Genomic DNA, 23,118 nt, shown 5'->3' on the forward strand with positions numbered 1-23,118 from the left:
CGGTTAAAGGCGCTGCAGTCTGGAACCGCAAGACCGCTACGGTCGCAGGTTCGAATCCTGCCTCGGGCATGGATGTTTGTGATGTCCTTAGGTTAGTTAGGTTTAACTAGTTCTAAGTTCTAGGGGACTAATGACCTCAGCAGTTGAGTCCCATAGTGCTCAGAGCCATTTTTCGAATCCTGCCTCGGGCATGGATGTGTGAGATGCCCTTAGGTTAGTTAGGTTTACGTAGTACTAAGTTCCAGGGGACTGATGACCTCAGATGTTAAGTCCCGTAGTGCTCAGAACATTTGAACCAATTGAACCATTTGGTCCGACGGCCAATCAGTTCCTGTCATTCCATCAGGAAGGAGGTACGTAGCTCGTGTTGTCTGTAGTTCAACCATGCTTAGACGGTCAATACCACGGTTCGATCGCGTCCGTATTGTTCCTTTATATCTGGAAGGGCTCTCAACAAGGGAATTGTCCAGTCGTCTGGGAGTGAACCAAAGCGATGTTGTTCGGATATGGAGGAGATACAGAAATGACATGCCTCGCTCAGGCCGCCCAAGGGCTACTACTGCAGTGAATGACCGCTGCCTATGCATTATGGCTCGGAGGAACCCTGACAGCAACGCCACCATGTTCAATAATGCTTTTCGTGCAGCCACAGGACGTCGTGTTACGACTAAAACTATGCACAAGAGGCTGCATGACGCGCAACTTCTCTCCCGCCGTCCATGGCAAGGTCCATCTTTGCAACCACGAGACCACGCAGCGCGGTAAAGATGGGTCCGACAACACGCCGAACGGACCACTCGGGATTGGCATCACATTCTCTTCGACGAGTGTCGCATATGCCTTCAATCAATCGTCGGAGACGTGTTTGGAGGTAACCCAGTCAGGCTGAACGCCTTTGACACACCGTTCAGCGAGTGCAGCAAGGTGGATATTCCCTGCTGTTTTCGGGTGGCATTATGTGAGGCCGACGTACACCACTGGTGGTCATGGAAGGCGCCGTAAACACTGTACGATACCTGATTGCCATCCTTCGACCGATAGTGCAACCTCGCAGCATACTGGCAAGGCATTCGTCTTCATGGACGACACTTCACGTCCCCATAGTGCACATCTTGTGAATGACTTCCTTCAGGACAACGACATCGCCCGACTAGAGTGGCCAGTATGTTCTCCAGACATGAACCCTATCAAACATGCCTGGGATAGACTGAATAGGGCTGTTTATGGACGACGTGACCCACCAACCATTCTGAGGGATCTACGCCGAATTGCCGTTGAGGAGTGGGACAATGTGGACTGACAGTGCCTTGATGAACTTGTGTATAGAATGTCACCACGAATACAGGCATGCATCAATGCAAGAAGACGTGCTACTTGGTATTAGACGTACCTGTGTGTACAACAATCTGGGCCACCACCTCTGAAGGTCTCGCTGTATGGTGGTACAACACCCAATGTGTGGTTTTCATGAGCAATAAAAAGGACGAAAATGATGTTTATGTTGATCTCTATTCCAATTTCCTGTACAGGTTCCGGAACTCTCGGAACCGAGGTGATGCAAAACGATCTACTCATCGGACCTTCAGCATTCTTCAACAGCACCACCTTTTTAAAGGTTCTACACCCTCTTGTCTGAATTGTTTATGCCCGATATGTTACCCATGTTCAAGGCCACAGTCCTACTTAGAAAAAAATTCTTCCTAACTTTTAAACTTGTATTACATGTTAACAATTTTTTTTTCAGAAATATTTTTCTTGCTAATGCCAGTTTGTATTTTATATCATCTTTACACCGGTTTTCATCTGTTATTTTGCTGCCAAGATATCTGAATTCATCTGCTGATTTTAGTGTGGTCTTTTTAGTTTAATTCCGGTAGCGTCACCTGACTTATTTCGACGACATTCCTTTACCCTATTTCATTTTTGTTGAAGTTTATCTTTTAATCACTTTTTAAGACTATCCACTCCGTTAGGCTGCTCTTTCACAACCGATGCCGTCATCGAGAATCTTTAATTTCTTCTATTAGACGGCATCTATGTTTCCCCCCTAGACATGCATGCATGTTTCTACAATCTTCGATTTCTCCTCTAACCGGTCCTGCTTAGCTGTCATGCAGTTTTTTATCAATCTCATTTTTTATGCGTATGTAATCTCTTTCGCTTGCTTCATGTGCCGCACTTTTCTGTTCTCTCTTTTCTACAGGTAAATTCAATATATCCTATGTTAATCAAGGATTTCTCCTCTATTTTCTTCTTCTTCTTCTTATTATTATTATTAATTTTACCTATGTGATTAAGTGGTGTCTTTACCACTTCATCCCTCAAAGATTCTATTGTATTACTTTCCCGCTTTCAAAAGTTTTTGCAATTTCTTCACTTCTAATGTTTTAATGTTCAGGTCATAGCCAACAAATTAAAGTCAAAGGCCGCGTCTCCTCCTGGAAATGACTTCCCCTTCAAAAAACTGCTTCCGAAATCTCTGTCTTACAAGTATGGAAATATTCTGAAATCTTTCAGTCTTCCCTGATCTCTTCCGCCACACAGTCTCCTTAAATGGTTCTTACATCAAGTGTTTCCAATGAGTAATTGTGTTCGGTGCAAAATTCTGCCAAGTGGCTTTTTCTCTCATTACTATCCCTCCAGTCTATTTTCTCCTACTATTTGTGCTTCACTTCCTTCACGTAATTTTGAATTCCAGTCACCCATCAGAATTAAATATTTTTTTTTCTTTACTGTTTTAATAACTTTGTCTGTGTCCTCACATATTCTTGCAATCTCTTCTCCATCTGCAGAGATAGAAGGCAAATAAACCTGTACTACGGTCGCCGTACTGGGACTCTAATCTGGGGCCTTTTCCTTTCACTGCAAGTGCTCCACCAGCTGAACGTTCCGAGCACGACTCACCACCTTCCCTGACAGCTTTACCTCCGACGTCACCTCGTCTTTTACCTTCCGAGCTTTACAGATCTTCTTCCGTCTAATTTTCAGGAATTTTACTCCTGTAAGAAGGAATATGCACAGATATGGCTTATGTACATTTTCAAAATGAAATTTTCAATGTGATCTGATGTGGAACTTTCTGGCAGATTAAAACTGTGTGTTGGAATGGGTCTCGAATTCGATACTTTTGCCTTTCACTGCCATGTGCTCTAACAACCATGGTACCGCAGCATGCCACACGACGTGTCCTCGTTGCCTTACTTCTGTCCGTACTTCATTTTCTATTTTCGGGTGCTCGAGTAGCTGAAACTCAGTAATAAAAAAATTGTGTGAAGTTCTCATCGCTGGAGTTCGAAAGATGTTATGCGACGTCCGCACCCAACTATTGGCGACAAAATATGGAACTATGAAGAAGAAGAAACATAAGTTCCTTGAGCACCTGCAGGCAGATAACAGAGGTCCACGTTTCTAGTACCGGTCAAACACATAGTTTTAATCTGCCAGGTAGTTTCGTATAAGCACTGTAGAGCGAAAATTTCATCCTTTTAGTATTTTCGTGGGGCTTGGATTGGCCTAAGATAAAGTTTGGCTAAGCTGTTCATAGTAGGTTAACCTATTATCTTATTAACTGTGGAACCTTCTCCTGCAAGAGCCGCAAGACCTGTATAGGACTTTGTGCTGATAGCCCTACACTGACCTGATCAGATGTCCCTTTCCGCCTGATATGCACTTCACTAATTCCCACTTTATATAAATTCAACGCATTGTATCTCTGATCTATCTACCCGAATAATGAATGTAACGTTGCAAGCTGCGTCCCGTAGGATCCCAGTTTTGTTTCTATAGATGGCGACATTGTCCCGAGTAGTCTCCACCAGCAGGTCCGAATGAGGAGACTGCCTCCGGAACATTTGATTAATGTGGAGGCTGACATAATTACGCCATATGAAAGAGCAGCATAGGGGCAGTAAGAAAATGAAGGTTGCAATTTCCCCTTATTTGCAGCAAAGCTATGCTGGCGGATGTTCCAAGGCAGATCAGCTAATCAGACCAGTTGCTTTTCAGCCACTGAAACTCTTGCTTCCCTCACGGTGTTGTCTTGCCCCTTCACAGATAAGCATCCCTTGTGATTGCACCTATGGTACTGTATTTGTATCGTTGAGGCATGCAGAGCGCCCCACTAAGACAAGGTTAATGGTTCACAAGGGGAAATACGCGTGAAATTATAGTTGCTAGCACTCGAATTATTTTGATTGCGTTGATTTGAGCTTATCTTGGAATTTAATGTAAGTATTCGATTGAACGCCAAGCACATGAGAAATAAGATCTTCGGCAATATGAACTTCTACAAACCAGAGAAATTAAATAGAATATATTAAAATGATTTCATATAAAAAGTGGACCTCCAAACGTAAAAATAATGGCTGAGCACCGTCTGTCACTGAAACTTAGTTAATTATAAGGCTTTATTTATTAGTAAAATGAATTGCTAAAGAAGTTGTTCCTTATGATGATGTTTGTGTATCCGTAATAACAGGATTAAGAAAATAATTTCACAGAAATGTTTCACCTAAATTTAGGTGTGCATGATGAACCTGCCTTTCGCGCAAGTTTCATTTTTAGAGAATACATTTAAGCCATCGACTGCATTAGTCGACCACATTATTATTGCGCATGGTAGTGAGGGCTGTTCGTTCGATTTATCGTGAGTATTTATCGTCATTTTGCACGAGGACACGGCGAACCACTTGACAGTATATGCACAACTGTTTTAAATCATTCACAGTACTAATATTTTCCTTAGTCACCACTGTATTCGTTTAGTGTATCGTCATTACGTGTTTCCGGCGACGGCCACGGGAGGCCAAGTGCAATAATATCATCGTTGGGTAGTAACAGTGAACTGATAAACATATTTTCACAAATGGAGTCACTTTGATATGGAGCCTAGAGCTCTGCAGGTAGCACTGAATTAAACGCGGTGGTGACCCACTACATTGCAGCCTCTGTTTCTCTAAATGGACGCTCTCTCTGACAGAACGCCATAAACCCAACTGACACGTTTAGTAAGAGAGTACTGCGGTAACACAATATTGGTTACACGTAATATTACTGCCAAAGCATTATGTCCACCACAAATCATGATACACAGCAAAGCGTAATTTGGCAATTTGGGTCCAATTGTTAATTGAAACAGATAGCTGCATTAGTGACATTTTAGGTTGTCTGTAAATGTAAATGTCATGTTGGGGACATAAAGCAAACTGAAATAAATTTTGAAATAGTATTACGAAAGTTCTTTACGTAATTTATCGCAGATTAAAATAAGACGATCAATGAGGTAATACAGTACTTCTTATTTTTGGGCCACGTGTCAAAACTGCTGAGAGTGTAGACTTCAGTGCTGGCTCATAAACTTTCTCTCAGCGATAAATCATTTTCGGGTACTTGATTTTAGAGATTTGGAGACGCTGTTTTATACCGTCAATATCAAATGTAAGTAGATATGGTAGTTTCAGAATCCAGTGTAACTTCTGACGCAGGAATGGGGTGTCTTACCCCCCACTTCAGTCACTTCCTTAACAGTAAATCAAACAACCTAATATTAACTTAATATTTTACGATTAATTCTACATTCGGTATAAGCCACTAGTTGCAATGATCTCGTTGAAAGTCTGCTACCATAGTTAGGAAAATTATACTGCGTCATTACGAATAGTGTAGGAAAATTAGCGCAAAATCAAAAATATCAGTGGCTGGTTTTGTGGAACGCAGTGTATCTAACTGAGTAGGACACAAACCTTGAAACGTCCAGATCAATGACAGTGTCTTCATTCGAATAATACGAGACGCTTATGGTAAACCAGGAAACTATTTTATTAAGTTCATACACCTTAACTGTCTCAAAACACTCTTTTTTCTTTTGGATCAGCGCATTTGGCAACCCATTGGTCTTTACGGTCACCTTACATCGTCATTAAAAACGACAGAAGAACAAGCTCATTTAAGTTTGACTTCATAAAAGGATAATTTGTGTCGGATATTAGAATATCGGGAATGCAGATCAAAATTCTTGTTCAGAAACGCTCCAAGAATTGTGATCTGCATGTGCGACATTTTAATATGTTCAGAAACAAGTTCTCTGTTTATCTATCGGAAACATTTGCGTACCACTGTAGAAACGACATACACAAGACGTAAAAATTGCCTACTTGCACACAAAGAACACATTTCCTACCTATGCTAGCCTTATCGCGTCGTACTTGAAACTAGTGAACGACTTTTGCTTGTCTTACACGACATTATTTTGTCACGTTGAACTGGTAACACGGTACTGCTCACAAACCTATGATTTACAACTTGTGAATAATCTTCCAAATTAATATTTGAGGAACGTACTTGTTACAGGTTGGAATACCATACGTACCTCCCATTTCAATGTTTCCATGGCAAGTATATGTGGATGAGCTAAGACACTATGCCCTGAAACGTTGTGAAAGTAGTTGTGGATATGCACTTTGGAAATATCTGATTGCAGCTGCTTCTATTCCCTTAACGGCAATCACTCAGTTTTCCGAAAATTCTTCCACGCTCCTCAAAATGAGTCATAGCGCTGTCGTCAGATTCAGCGGCATTTCCTACGTCTCAACAAAATTTTTGCTAATATGTGTTCGTGTGTCACCGAGGTTGGTCTACCGTTATTAATTTTATTCTTTGTTTTTCGGTTACGAATTATCTGTGACAATTAAGAATTTTCCTTTTGTCCAGCAAATTAAAAAGGAGCGACAACTGTTGTTGCACAGAGGGGACGCATTCTCTTGATGTCCTCTAATTAGCTCAGTGTCTAACAATGTCACAGTACCTTACAAGTAGAGAGGGTGTACTACTGAAACATCAATGTTCATCATTTCTGATACAACTTCCAACTTTAATTCGGTTTTCAGTTTTGCTTTCTTCGCGTTATACTCAATACGAATACATATTGCAGTTGTTATATGTTACTCGCATACAAGATCATACTAGCCTCCTTCCGGACCACCACACTGTCGCAGATCATGTGTCGCTGCCAAATTCGTGGTAATGACACTCTGTAAACAAACCTAAGTACAACTGAGTGACGATTAAAGTGTCAAGCGTTTTTCAGAGTATTTAAAACACACTGAATTAATAACTGATAATAACGTAGCATCACTTTCTTACACCACTGGAAGTGTGATATCCTAACCAAAATATTTCGACAGCGTTGGTCTGCTCTTCGAAATTCCTACAACACTCTCCAGGAGGTTACAAAAGAGACACATTAAATAATATTTAACTTAGAAATTATACCACATTATAACTCTCATAATAACGAGTATCATACTATAAAAACTGATTTTATGGTGACGTTTATGGTCGTGATACGAATTGTGTAAGGGGTCCCTGGAAGAACGGATAATACTCAGGAATATGACAGGAACGAGAATTTGAAGCCAAGATCTTCATACGAACATATGCACTATTCCGAAGGGTTTCCGAGACAGAACACATCTAATGTACTTTATTATCTATCTTCAGTATTATCCAGTATATCGTCGCACTTATAAACGAATTACTGCGTTTCACAAGGTATCAGTTGAGAGATACATACTATTTCACATTTTGACCTCTAACCATTTCGTGCACGTCATACAACAACTGTTATACAGATGACAATAAATGTTCGTATGTGCAGTTGTGCACTCTTGAGAGAACGTATTGTTTTCGTCTCTGTCTCTCACTGCCTCTGCACTTTCCATTTGAAGCCTAAGGGCCGAATCATTCACGATGCCACCAAACGGTTCATCTCGAGTATTCACCTTTTGCCTTTATCCAGTACGATTCACAAAAATCTAAGTAAGATCTGAAGATCTTGGTGGTCAGTTAATTGTACTAAAAAGAGAAATACAGCGGTTGGAATAAGTGTGGTCTGCATGTTCCCTCGCAATGTCTGGTGAAATGTGAAGGGTTTCCGTCAATCTTAAAGTACATTGCAGTCCTCGTGGTCAAAGGAACGTCCCCAAGGTGTCCAACAGAAATGCACGTAATTCTGTTCCGTCATTCGATTTTCTAAAGTCATTGAATCCACAAACATTTTAGAGATCATACTGTAGCTAATATTGATCGATAAACGAAATTGGAACTTGGCTTCCTCTGTAGCGTGCGGGTTCTAGAGCGACCATCTATGATTATTACGAGTATTTTTTATTGCATACCATGACTTTGCTTCATAAGCGAGAAAAATCGGTGGAAGCAAATAACGATTGTTAATTGTTGTTGCTGTTGTTTTGTGGTCTTCAGTCCAGAGACTGGTTTGATGCAGCTCCGCATGCTACTCTATCCTGTGCAAGCTTCTTCATCTCCATATAACTACTGCAACCTGCATTCTTATGAATTTGCTTACTTTAATCATCTCTTGGTCTCCCTCTACGATTTTTACCCTCCACGCCGCCCACCAGTACTAAATTGGTCATCCCTTGATGCCTCAGAACATGTCCTACCAATCGATCCCTTCTTCTGGTCAAGCTGTGCCACAAATTCCTCCTCTCACCAATTCTGTTTAGTACCTCCTTATTAGTTACGTCATCTACCCATCTAATCTTCTGCATTTTTCTGTAGCACCACATTTTGAAAGCTTCTATTCTCTTGTTGCCTAAACTATTTGTCGTCCTCGTTTCAATTCCATACGTGGCTACACTCCATACAAATACTTTCAGAAAAGACTTCTTGACGTTAAATCAATACCGGATGTAAACAAATTTCTCTTCTTCAGAAACGCTTTCCTTGCCATTGCCAGTCTACATTTTATATCCTCTCTGCTTCCACCGTCATCAGTTATTTTGCTCCCCAGATTGGAAAACGCATATACTACTTTAAGTGTCTCATCTCATAATCTAATTCCCTCGGCATCACCTGATTTAATTTGACTACACCCCATTATCCTCGTTTTGCTTTTGTTGACGTTTAGCATATATCCTCCTTTCAAGACACTGTCCAATTCGTTGAGCTGCTCTTCCTGGTCATATTCTGTCTCCTACAGAATTACAATGCCATTGGCAAACTTCAAAGTTTTATTTCCTCTTCATGGATTTTAATTCCTACTCGAAATTTTTCCTTTCTTTTCCTTTACTGCTTGCTCAATATACAGATTGAATAACATCGGGGATAGGCTAGAACCCTATCTCACTCCCTTACCAACCACTGCTTCCCTTCCATACCCCTCGACTCTCATAACTGCCATCTGGCTTCTGTACAAATTGTAAATAGCCTTTCGCTTGACCCCTGCCACCTTCAGAATTGAAAGAGAGTATTCCAGTCAACATTGTGAAAAGATTTCTCTAAGTCTACAAATGTTACAAACGTAGGGTCAGTATTGCCTCACATGTTCCAACATTTCTACGGAATCCAAACTGATCTACTTCGTGGTCGGCTTCTATCAGTTTTTCCATTCATATGTAAAGGATTCGTGCTAGTATTTTGCCGCCGTTGCTTATTAAACTGATAGTACGGTAACTTTCGCACCTGTCAACACCTGCTTTCTTTAAGATTGGAATTATTATATTCTTCTTGAAGTCTGAGGTTATTTCACCTGTCGCATACATCTTGCTCCGCAGATGGTCAGAGTCCATATCTGCCACTGGAAATGTCTTAAACTTTAAAACGTGGTTCCTAAATCTCTGTCTTCCAGTGTCTCCAGGCCTGTTCCACGTATACAGCGTTCTTTCATGATGCTTAAACCAAGTGTTAGCCACCGTAAGTTACGCTCTGTGCAAAATTCTACTAGGCGGCTTCCTCTTTCTTTCCTTACCCCCACTCCATATTCACTTACTACATTTCCTTGTCTTCTTTTTTCTGTCTCCCGTCTGAGGTTCGAGTCCTCCCTCGGGCATGGGTGTGTGTGCTGTGCACAGCGTAAGTTGATTTAAGTTAAGTTATGTAGTGTATAGTCTTAGGGACCAATGACCTCAGAAGTTTGGTCCCATAAGACTTAACCACAAATTTCCAATTTTTTCTTTTCGTACTATGGAATTTCAGTCCCCCATGACTATCTTTGCTACAATACTGCGCTCACTATGCTGTTCGTAGTTCCTTACACAAGCTCCTATTTTTTTATTCATTTTTAAACCTGCTTTTGCATTTGATTTTGTATTTATAGGCCTGTATTCCTCTGAGCAAAAGCTTTCTTTCTCCTGCCGCCGAACTTCAGTAATCCCCACTACATCTAACTTCAACCTATCGATTTCTCTTGTTAAACTTTTTAGCCTACCTGCACGATTAAGGGATCTGACATTCCACGGTCCGATCCGTAGAAGACCGGTTTTCGTTCTCCTGATAATGACGTCCTCTTCAGTAGTCCCCAACTGGAGATCCGAATGGGGAACTACACTCCTGGAAATGGAAAAAAGAACACATTGACACCGGTGTGTCAGACCCACCATACTTGCTCCGGACACTGCGAGAGGGCTGTACAGGCAATGATCACACGCACGGCACAGCGGACACACCAGGAACCGCGGTGTTGGCCGTCGAATGGCGCTAGCTGCGCAGCATTTGTGCACCGCCGCCGTCAGTGTCAGCCAGTTTGCCGTGGCATACGGAGCTCCATCGCAGTCTTTAACACTGGTAGCATGCCGCGACAGCGTGGACGTCAACCGTATGTGCAGTTGACGGACTTTGAGCGAGGGCGTATAGTGGGGATGCGGGAGGCCGGGTGGACGTACCGCCGAATTGCTCAACACGTGGGGCGTGAGGTTTCCACAGTACATCGATGTTGTCGCCAATGGTCGGCGGAAGGTGCACGTGCCCGTCGACCTGGGACCGGACCGCAGCGACGCACGGATGCACGCCAAGACCGTAGGATCCTACGCAGTGCCGTAGGGGACCGCACCGCCACTTCCCAGCAAATTAGGGACACTGTTGCTCCTGGGGTATCGGCGAGGACCATTCGCAACCGTCTCCATGAAGCTGGGCTACGGTCCCACACACCGTTAGGCCGTCTTCCGCTCACGCCCCAACATCGTGCAGCCCGCCTCCAGTGGTGTCGCGACAGGCGTGAATGGAGGGTTGAATGGAGACGTATCGTCTTCAGCGATGAGAGTCGCTTCTGCCTTGGTGCCAATGATGGTCGTATGCGTGTTTGGCGCCGTGCAGGTGAGCGCCACAATCAGGACTGCATACGACCGAGGCACACAGGGCCAACATCCGGCATCATGGTGTGGGGAGCGATCTCCTACACTGGCCGTACACCACTGCTGATCGTCGAGGGGACACTGAATAGTGCACGGTACATCCAAACCGTCATCGAACCCATCGTTCTACCATTCCTAGACCGGCAAGGGAACTTGCTGTTCCAACAGGACAATGCACGTCCGCATGTATCCCGTGCCACCCAACGTGCTCTAGAAGGTGTACGTCAACTACCCTGGCCAGCAAGATCTCCGGATCTGTCCCCCATTGAGCATGTTTGGGACTGGATGAAGCGTCGTCTCACGCGGTCTGCCCGTCCAGCACGAACGCTGGTCCAACTGAGGCGCCAGGTGGAAATGGCATGGCAAGCCGTTCCACAGGACTACATCCAGCATCTCTAAGATCGTCTCCATGGGAGAATAGCAGCCTGCATTGCTGCGAAAGGTGGATATACACTGTACTAGTGCCGACATTGTGCATGCTCTGTTGCCTGTGTCTAGTGGTTCATTGTGCATGCTCTGTTGCCTGTGTCTAGTGGTTCTGTCAGTGTGATCATGTGATGTATCTGACCCCAGGAATGTGTCAATAAAGTTTCCCCTTCCTTGGACAATGAATTCACGGTGTTCTTATTTCAATTTCCAGGAGTGTATTTTACCTCCGGAATATTTTACCCGAGGGGCCGTCATCACCATTTGACCAAACAGGAAAGCTGCATGCCCGCGGGGAAAATTACGGCTGTAGTTTCCCCTTGCTTTCAACCGTTCGCAGTACCAGCACAGTACACCAATGGAAAGGTCCATGTTTCATGGGTGGGGATTGTCATTCAACCAGTGAAAATTTCGAGTTTTGTAGCAGTGTCACCAATGTGAAGATTGTGGACAAGCTGTATGTGAAATGTGTACTTTTCATGTTACATCTATAGGTTCATAAAGTCGTCGTGTGATGGTTGTAGGGCTACACTGCATCTTGTGAACAATGTATTGCTGTTCCCCCGTTCAGACGAAAATGGGAACTCTCACGAATATCTTTTCCTGCATATGCTAAACACTCTACGATTAGCAGTTCGACGTTTCGGAAAGCGTTGATACATTTTTCCACACATGCAGCAGCACTTCCGTATAAGAGTCATAAACGTACACCATATCAGCAAATTCTTCATTAGCGCAAATGTGTGAAATTTTAGGCAGCGCTTGTACGAACACAGTTAACCAAGGTCTCCCTCTGATACGCTCTTAATCCATCACACTACTTGAATCACAACACACTGAGGACAACTGCTCGTTGTATGGGCTAGTCCAATGGCAGAAAGATGTGCCGAGCAAAGAGAATGAAAGAGACGATGTTGGTTCGGTTAGAATGAAACATCAGTGTGTTGGGTGGATAAGACACGCACATGCTCGCCGCTATCCCAAGAACAAATGTACATTAACCTAGATTACTAAATCGTCTTCAAATTTGCGACTACGTTAGGATATAAAACCATAATTTGTACTTAATTTGGTACGTAACATTCCACTGTAGATTTAATAACTGTAACTAAGTTATGTATAACCTATATATTATAACTTCCTTTGAATATAATGTGGAACAGTAAACTTTACGATGGTTAAGTAGCAATGTAACATTTTCCTGCCTTTAGTGTTCTAGATATAATTGTTTTTTATTTCGGAAACCAGCTCAATAGGGCATATGCAAATATGAAGTTTTTTGCTTCAAATGAGCATTCCTGTCGTATCCCAACTATGGGCCATTTCTCTTAGGACGCCCTCCACCTGCTCAGTAAAGACTGATGCTTACAGTGAACTAATCCTCATTTGCACTGAATCGCCGCACCAAAATCATTGCAACAATGTTTTCATAAACACATATGGAATACGTGGGACTCTCCCGGAGAAGGCAGCAAGCGAATGACGTCTTACACTGTCTCTGGTCTTTACAATGGGCTGAGGTCGGCACCAAGATTCTACAAGCATTTTCAGGGGTTATTTCATGATTAGAACCCTTAGTCCTACCCAACTACAGGGAATTTGATTGATGCATCCACCCGCTGTCCAAAGTATCCTCAGATACTTTCTAAGAGATTAAGATCCGGTGATTTAGCAAGTCAATCGAAGTGCGACAGTTTGTCTGAGAATTCGTCAAATCAGGAACATATATGTGCACCACTCTGCTTACGGCTGTTGTTATCTCCGATGACAGGTGAATCCACTGCACACTAATAATGAAGTAAGGGCTACAGCTGGTTACTATGAATGGTTCATATTCACGGTAACAGGAATCAGTGGTCCCAGATCGTAATAGGGAATTCCAGCTCAAAATAATAAAACACTGCAGACAGGAAAACCCATCTTTGCGAACTATTTTCCTTTTCTGGAACCGTTCATTTTTATTTGTTCACTATTTATTTTTTATCGAGTTGCGCATGCTACATAAAATACGTAAAATAAATTACAGAAAGAACCAAGTACGCACAATTATTATATCTGCTCGATAAATTCATTGATTATCTTATGATGTCAGTTTGTTTACTTCGATTTCCTTAGCTCAATGCGTCTTTAGAAAACATTACATTAGTCGGCTGAAGTGACAAGACAGTGACCGCAAGGTAGGTAGACGCACGCCAAGACAGGATGAGAAGAATATCGGATTACAGAACCTGTTTACCACCGAGCGCGAACAACCTCGGTCGTTGTTCACTTACGAGAAAAGCGAACAATGTCTTGCGTTGGGATTATTAGCATGAAATAACTGGAAATACACCAAAATAAATAGTTTCTTTTCTTTGTGCAGGTGTGTAAATTAACTACGCATCAGAGTAGCATACTATCTGCGTGCGAAGTGAAGATTTATTTGGTAAAATTGGCCAGATGCGAGTAGGACTCGCGTGCTGAGGGTTCCGAATAAACTTAAATAAGTATACAGACAGTTCATACATTTCGGTACTCGAGAATCTCGTCTATTTTTACCTGTTATCGGCATTGATAGTGGAGGGATATCGATCCCAGCGATTCTAAGATTTGCGAGAGCATTTTAATTTCTATAACATAAATGTGGCAAGAATACGTGCACGGGGCAGGTGACCTTTATTATCATAATCAGCATTTCTCCATTCAGGCTGATTGGGTCCAATTTGCATGAATGCCGAACTGCTGATTGTTTTAATTGCTAGTCTGACGTCGGATAACAAATGAATAAAAAATTTCTCGTGATATGTAAATACAACTTAACAATTTTCAGACTTCTTTTTTATCTACTCGAACTTTGAAAACTTACCTCTTGCCAAATTTCATCATTGTAGATCAATTGGAAGTACCCTATAAGTTTTGATGAGTCATTTTGCGAGCGTCAAAGTATGTGACATTAATCACAATGCCTTCTGACTGCACTGACGTAGAAACTCACTTTTATTAAACCGCAAATAGAGTGACTACAGATTTAAAAATGTGACTCAAATTTGACCTTTATATTGTTGCCCATTTCTGAAAAAAGGACGGACAGACAGATAATCAGACAACGAACTACAAAAACACTTTTTTCCCTTGATATGCAAATATTCAGTTTTGTGATGTGAACGTAAGGACAGAAGACAGACAGACAGGCAGGCAGATGGACAAAAAGTGGTCCTATGAAGGTTTCGTTTTTACTGAGTGAGACACGTAACTCTAAAAATAACGACTTCCGACGCAAGAATTGAGAAATTGCCTAATAAAATTAGAAATTTTTAATCAGCAAAAAGTGAAAAGACACCAGCCTTTTTTTTCAAAACCTTAACAATGTATCACACATCAGTGCTTTGGAGATCTATACCACTGAAAAAGATAGGTTTTGGTTAGCCGTCAGTTGATAGAGCGCCCAAGATTCATGAATGGAATCAATCAACTGGTATTTGAGAAAGAGAACTTCTGAGCGAGCACAGGTAGGCGTTAAAAGACATGATGAAACGGATATTAAATTCAACAATGTAGTACATACACTTTAATGGGCTTAACATATAAATTTTGCACACAAGCGTATTTGAAAATAAGAGTAATGTTCACTGCTTGTTCACTACTGATAACTTTACGCATATTTCGGCCATTTAACTTATTATGGAAAAGGGAACAAAAAAGTTGTCAATGACACTCGCTCGTCTTTTTAGTTAAATTATTAATTTCTGTCACAACAGCATAAAATATGAACACTTTTAGAGGTTCTCGTGTTTCCTGAAAACACTTTGGAATATTTTATCTTGTATTTGCCTGAAGCCGTAGGTTTCATAAGAGGATTATATTGATACTTCTTAATTAATTTCGATTCCTCTTCTGTAAGAAACATCAAGTATTTTTCCGTGCTTCAAGCAGATCCATCATGTAAGATAGATGCCCGTTTATACCTTGAAAAATTGTGTATTCTATGACGAAGGAGAATTATAACAAGACGTGACTGCAATTCTACTTGTACTTTCCTTGCCAGTATGTATGTCGAAGCATGACTCTGTGATGCTTCAGAAGCAAAAGCTTCGAATTTGTATTTCAGAATTCCTTCGAAACATTATATAATACAGGGTGATTCAAAAAGAATACCACAACTTTAGGAATTCAAAACTCTGCAACGACAAAAGGCAGAGCTAAGCACTATCTGTCGGCGAATTAAGGGAGCTATAAAGTTTCATTTAGTTGTACATTTGTTCGCTTGAGGCGCTGTTGACTAGGCGTCAGCGTCAGTCGATGCTAAGATGGCGACCACTCAACAGAAAGCTTTTTGTGTTATTGAGTACGGCAGAAGTGAATCGACGACAGTTCTTCAGCGTGCATTTCGAACGAAGTATGGTGTTAAACCTCCTGATAGGTGGTGTATTAAACGTTGGTATAAACAGTTTACAGAGGATGGGTGTTTGTGCAAAGGGAAAAGTTCTGGACGGCCGAGAACGAGTGATGAAAATGTAGCACGCATCCAGCAAGCATTTGTTCGCAGCCGAGGAAAATCGACTCGCAGAGCTAGCAGAGAGCTGCAAATTCCACAATCAACTGTATGGAGAGTCCTACGAAAAAGGTTAGTTATGAAACCTTATCGTCTGAAATTGGTTCAAGCACTGTCTGCAGCTGATAAGATTAAAAGAATCGATTTCTGTGATTTTATCCTTGCTCAAATGGAAACAGATGAATCTTTCGTTTCAAAGATTGTGTTTAGTGATGAAGCAACTTTCCACACTAACGGGAAATTCAACCGTCACAATGTCTGTATATGGGGCACTGAGAATCCGCGGGAAACAACTCAGTATGAACGTGACTAGCCTAAGCTGAACGTTTTCTGTGCCATTTCAGCCAATAAAGTTTTTGGTCCCTTTTTCTTCGAAGGTGCTACTGTAACTGAACTACAGTATCTGGAGATGTTAGAGAATTGGCTGTTCCCTCAGCTCGAACAAGAAGCACAACAATTCATATTTCAGCAGGATGGAGCGCCACCACATTGGCACTTATCTGTCCGTAACTACCTGAACGTCAACTACCCGAGGCGATGGATCGGCCGCCAGGCAGCCCGTGACAGAGCACTTCATCACTGGCCTCCAAGAAGCCCTGATCTTACCCCCTGCGATTTTTTCTTATGGGGGTATGTTAAGGATATGGTGTTTCGGCCACCTCTCCCAGCCACCATTGATGATTTGAAACGAGAAATAACAGCAGCTATCAAAACTGTTACGCCTGATATGCTACAGAGAGTGTGGAACGAGTTGAAGTATCGGGTTGATATTACTCGAGTGTCTGGAGGGGGCCATATTGAACATCTCTGAACTTGTTTTTGAGTAAAAAAAAATCCTTTTTAAATAATCTTTGTAATGATGTATAGCAGAAGGTTATATTATGTTTCTTTCATTAAATACACATTTTTAAAGTTGTGGTATTCTTTTTGAATCTCCCTGTATATCAGATGGTGGACAACGGTATCAGGCATGTGGTTTTACGAAAACCGAACTTTCATTTATGGCACTGACCCCTGTTCTGTCGTTTTCATCTTCTGCATCAAAACTAAGAGCTGTCGCTACAGTACTCTGAATAGTGAAGTAGAACCAACAGGAGACAAGTTGGAATCGACAAAACCTAAAAAAAATTAGGGCTAATGGACAGAGCGGTTCTTTCCTAATAAAATATGATTATCTTTAAACAAATTTTACTTACGTGACAAGTTCCTTAAGACAGATTCTTCACAGTGGCATGCAGATAAATATGTCATCAAAACTGTATACCTATTTACTAAACTAAAAGTTGTAAAATATCTGTCTGAAATTCAAGAAAGCAAACCAGGAACAGAATCTATATATACCTAAAGCTGTGTCTGAGTATCCACGTAAGGTTCCAGGACAAAAGAGAAAGACTTTACCTAGGAATAAGTATGCCTAAGCAACATGTGATTTTTTTGGTTCGTTCTGACTCACACATTTAGTAAACAGTAGGTTCATGGATTGCATTATTAAAATTAATGTACCAATACGTAATTAATAAGTAAGTTAGAAATATAAATGTATTTCGTTAAAATCCTACTTCTGAACAAGAAATTTGAGATAAAAAGTGGATACTACCTTTGCCATTCTATGTGTTTTCGAATGGAGAGGCACGCCTTCCCGTTTGCCTACTAAGCCAAAGTGATGTACAACTCATTTCTTTGTTTAAAGAAACCAAACTACCTGTTACCACAAACAAAAATAAGACCCTCCCTAAGTGTCGTGTTTTAATTTTTGAAGAAATGCTAAAATCGCAAGTTTCGTGTTAACCTCCTTACAGTACAGTTTAGAAAATGATTAAAAGCCATCTTAATAACTAGTTAAGTGAAGCAGATCAAACGTATTTAAGAAATATTCTGAGAAGTAGGGACAACTATTGTTCCTTGATTGTAGTGGATTACACTTTGTAGAGCGGCAAAGCTTTTATTATTGTAGGAAGTAGGACCTGACGTATTGCATCACTTGATGTAACAGAGGCATTAAATGTTACGCCCCTAATACGGATCGTTCACGGAAAACAGCTGAGTAGAACTCATACTATATGTAAAGCTGGCGTTTGGGCACTGGGGGTTGGAGCTATTGAAATTAACCACATGTTTCAGGGCCATAAATGAGGCGATCCGTCACAAAGATAAACCGATATTCTTAGCATGAAAGAGTACTTTTGACATTATAAAGAAGAAAGGAGAGAAACTGATGACACGAAAAAATACACACTTCACTGGAGAAACTGGTAGGCTTGAAACATAATAGCTTAGCCTGAGCACAAGATATTCCCCTTCCGGTTGTGCATAAAACGGTCGTCTGAGCACTGACCTTGCCTCTGTCTAGCTGATAGTTGTCCCGCCACCAGGAAATGACGGCTTCCGGCCTGGAGCCGACTGCCTCACACTCCAGCACCACCGTCTGCCCCGCTTCCAGCACACTCGGCCTCTCCAGCAGTCGAGTCTTCAAGGGCCGTACTGGAACAAACACACGACCACTTACACAGTGCCCGTTGGAGTGTCGAACTAAGAAAAACAGAGGTGCAGCTATAGCTATTACAGAAGCACACGCCCCGTGTACCCTCTCACAGCATTTTCAAAATGGCTCTGAGCACTATGGAACTTAACATCTATGGTCATCAGTCCCCTAGAACTCAGAACTACTTAAACCTAACTAACCTAAGGACATCACACAACACCCAGCCATCACGAGGCTGAGAAAATCCCTGACCCCGCCGGGAATCGAACCCGGGAACCCGGGAGTGGGAAGCGAGAACGCTACCGCACGACCACGAGATGCGGGCACAGCATTTTCGGAAGAGATATTGTACTCTAGGTGGAGTTGGTCATGATCAGCACAATGATGTAAATGGATGAAGGCGAAATTTAAGGGAACTATCCACACGTTTTCCTTATTGGTTTTCCTAAAACACGGAAATATCTAATAAGTAATTCACGATTGTAATAGAAGATTCGCGTCTAAACCACAAAGCATGGTGCTACTCGATGAGTCGTAATCTGAAAACTTGATGTCCCAGGAGGAAAGGTCTCGCGGTTCTAGGCGCGCAGTCCGGAACCGTGCGACTGCTACGGTCGCAGGTTCGAATCCTGCCTCGGGCATGGATGTGTGTGATGTCCTTAGGTTAGTTAGGTTTAAGGAGTTCTAAGTTCTAGGGGACTGATGACCTAAGATGTTAAGTCCCATAGTGCTCAGAGCCATTTGAACCATTTTTAGCCAGGAGGAAAGGTCAGTGTTCAGAGATTTGGCAGGAACGATTTTTCGAAACAAAATCGTCAAGTAAACGTATTCTTCACCTTCAGTACTGTGACAAAAATATCTTCTACTGGAAGTTTTTTGCTTTACATATTTTTAGAGATGGTAGTATGGACAAAAAAAGAAAAAAAGACGAGTAAAAAATGGTTCAAATGACTCTACGCACTATGGGACTTAACATCTGAGGTCATCACATCAGTTCCCTAGACTTACAACTGCTTAAACCTAACTATCCTAAGGATATCACACACACCCATGCACGAGGCAGGATTCGAGCCTGCGACCGTAGCAGCAGCGCGGTTCCGGACTGAAGCGCGTAGAATCGCTCGGCCACCCCGGCCGGCCGACCAGTAAACATGGGCTCTAAAACGCATACGTAAAGAGCTATAAGCACTTGTTCATCTTTGTTACGTTGTTACACATCTTTTCTACTGAGCGATTGCTCATAGCTTTAAGGTATGCGTATACTTGATTTCTTTGCTCCGAATGATCGTTCCTGTCATACGCCTGAATATCAGCCACCCCACCCTGGGAAAACTCTGTGTGTTAGTGACAATTGTTTGTAATTTTATTTCAGTCCATGGCACAAAGCAGAAGTTACAGATGGAGACAAACACTTCGACTTGATTCATGTGTATCCAGCGCAAATAATAACCAATTTATGTTATTTTATATCGTATTGAATCCCTAGATCTTTAAATGGAACTTCAAAGCTCTGATGATGATCCGACGGAGGGAAACCGATTTACGACTTAACACGGCCAGTATCCAGCGAGCTAGCGTTCCAGAGATTGGTGGAGTGACAGAATCGCTGAACTCTGCAATTTAAACAACATTTATCTTCTCCTGACGAACACAACGCGTGACCTGGCGCACACAGTAATGTCTTCTACTAGGTAACAGCGACGTGCCACACATGGTAACGGCTTACGGAATATGTGATATTAGTAGAATGTTATATTACCTGTCACTTGCAAGGTTGCTTCATTTGCATTTCATGCCTTCAAGATAAAATCAGTGACTTGGCGTCATTACGAGGTACATATTTAGATCGGGGCTTTTTTCAAGACATGGCTTCATTACCCTCCTTATTGTTCCTATGTACTTACCAAACCTCACAGTTTTTTTCTGAAGTAACTACCTTCACGAAAAAGCGTTGTTTTAAAGCAGTAAATTTCAGTTCTTGCTACAGACATTGCTCGGCACTTTGGTTTCTTCAATCAAAATCCCATAAATTATTAATTTGATACGTATTTGTAAGGTTGGGGATAGGTCTTTGTGAATAACATTCTGTATTTGCTATTACGGCTGCAAAATCAGTGCGTCTGTCTGTATATTTATATTGATAGGAATGTTACCGTATTTTCTCGATCTGAAATATCTAAATGTAACGTTCAAGCATTCGTTTGTACACGGTGATTATTCGTCGCACCTACAGAAACTGCAGTCAAGATATAGACTGATCCTCCATTTTCTTGTTTGATATATGGATTAGTCTGCAACTGACCTCAGCAATTTGCGTTCATAAAAATTACCTATGGGAACTAGATACTTGGAACAACCAGCAACGCAGGACACTTCTTGCTTCATGACGACGACGACTAACGGATACGAGAAAAATAAAGTTCACCATATCCGCTTCATGACACTATCCGAATAAGGCATCCTGCCACGTCCGGACGAAGTACAGAGTTTGACAAACTGCAACTGTCTTACACCTCGTTCACTACTGAAGCCTTTCGTGCATTTTGTGATGCATTTTCTTCCTTTAGAGTACAGGTAATTTACGTATGAGTTAGCTGGTTACATATTCATCTACCATGTCGATTGTGAGCTACAGAAAAGCAGCTTTTTGATTCCTTTCAGCATTTCTCGTAAGTCATTACTTTATTCGTAAGTTTGCTTGACTTAATAAATTAGAGCCTGTGAAAACGCAACTATTTTGAACGAAACCAATTTAAAGTTAATATTCTGACAGCTATAGCATCATTTGCAATCTAATTTCATCCCATTTTCACAATCGTTCCCCTGTATTGGTTAGGAACTGTAGCTGTTCTTCTTGTACAGACCAAAAGTGACGTATATTTCTTTTCTGCCTAAATCGCGTGCCTAGTCTCATTTTTCCGATTTTTAGTACGTGTATAATTAGGTATGTTGTGCCGTGTCTTCGTAAATTTTCAATACAGGGCTATATAAAAAATGTGTCAGGAACTTTAATGATTTGTTCGTGACATCAAAAAATTAAAAAATTTTCAAAAGAAGATGGACCACAACCATTTTTTAGACAGGCTTGAAAATAATTTTCTTTAATGAGTTCTGGTCGTGTAATATATCTCAAATGTGCATATCTTATTTACACTTGGTCACGACATCTGTATGTTTTTGTCTCATCGTCATTTGTTCTGTTTTAGAGCAGCTTCTACCATAAAATCGCAACGATATACTGAATTTGTGAAATGACCCAAATGCACTACATGTAACAGATGGAATGCAGACGCAGTAATTCAACTCTGTCTTACTTTACGCAAGAAGTTGGTAAGAAGCCAACAACGCCCACAACCGACAGGTTCATACACTATGTGATCGAAAGTATCCGGACACATCCAAAAACGTAGGTTTTTCATGTTAGGTGCATTGTGCTGCCACCCACTGCCAGGTACTCCATATCAGCAACCTCAGTAGTCATTAGACATCGTGAGAGAGCAGTATGGGGCGCTCCGCGAAACTCACGCACTTCGAACGTGGTCAGGTGATTGGGTGTCACTTGTGTCATACGTCTGTACGCGAGATTTCCACACTCCTAAACATCATAGGCAGACATCTATCCAGACCATCACACAGGAATTCCAAACTGCATCAGAATCCACTGCAAGTAATCTGACAGTTAGGCGGGGGAGAGAAAACTTGGATTTCATGGTCGAGCGGTTGTTGATAAGTGACACATCACGCCGGTAAGTGGCAAACCACGCCTCGCTTGGTGTAAGGAGCGTAAGCATTGGACGTTTGAACAGTGGAAAAACTTTGTGTGGAGTAACGGATCACGGTGCACAGTACGGTGATTCGATGGCAGGGTGTGGGTATGGCGAATGAACGGTGAGCGTCATCTGCCAACGTGTGTAGTGCCAACCGAAAAATCTGAAGGCGGTGGTGTTATCGTGTGGTCGTGTTGGATTGCATCTTTCAACACGAGCGAGCACCTGTTCATAATGCACTTCCTGTGACGGAGTGGTTACACGACAATGACATCCCTGTAATGCACTGGCCTGTCCAGAGTGCTGACCTGAATCCTACAAAACACCTTTGGGATATTCTGGAACGCCGACTTCGTGACAGGCCTCACCGATCGGTGTCAATACTTCTCCTCAGTGCAACACTCCGTGAAGAATGGGCTGCCATTCCCCAAGAAACCTTCCAGCGCCTGACTGAAAGTATGCCTGAAAGAGTGGAAGCTGTCATCAAGGCTAAGGGTGGGCCAACGCCATATTCCATTCCAGCATTACTGATGGAGGGCGCCACGAATTTGTAAGTCAGTTTCAGCTAGGTGTCCGGATACTTTTAATCACATAGTGTATGATCAGGAGTTGCACCACGCGATGTACGAATGCGTCGGCTTGAAAAACGGGCTGTGTGGATGAAACTCCATCAACTAGTACAAGGATAATTGCAAGAAATGAGATCGTTAAGCACATGATGATCCAGAACATTCTGCATGAAAATCTTTTGTGCCTGATCGCCTT

The 23,118-nt window shown here is 41.9% G+C and overlaps 1 protein-coding gene across 1 annotated transcript in view; it reads right to left on the reverse strand.

Moving 5' to 3' along the window:
* Nucleotides 1-23,118, reverse strand: part of LOC124613330 (hemicentin-2-like) — a 793,017-nt gene that overhangs the window by 174,600 nt on the left and 595,299 nt on the right. Inside the window, exon 6 of the mRNA XM_047142026.1 lies at nt 18,440-18,585. Coding sequence (XP_046997982.1) covers nt 18,440-18,585 — 146 coding nt within the window. The remainder of the gene's footprint in view (nt 1-18,439; nt 18,586-23,118) is intronic.

This window comes from Schistocerca americana, chromosome 4 (assembly GCF_021461395.2).
Source record: "Schistocerca americana isolate TAMUIC-IGC-003095 chromosome 4, iqSchAmer2.1, whole genome shotgun sequence".
In the NCBI taxonomy this organism is placed as follows: domain Eukaryota; kingdom Metazoa; phylum Arthropoda; class Insecta; order Orthoptera; family Acrididae; genus Schistocerca; species Schistocerca americana.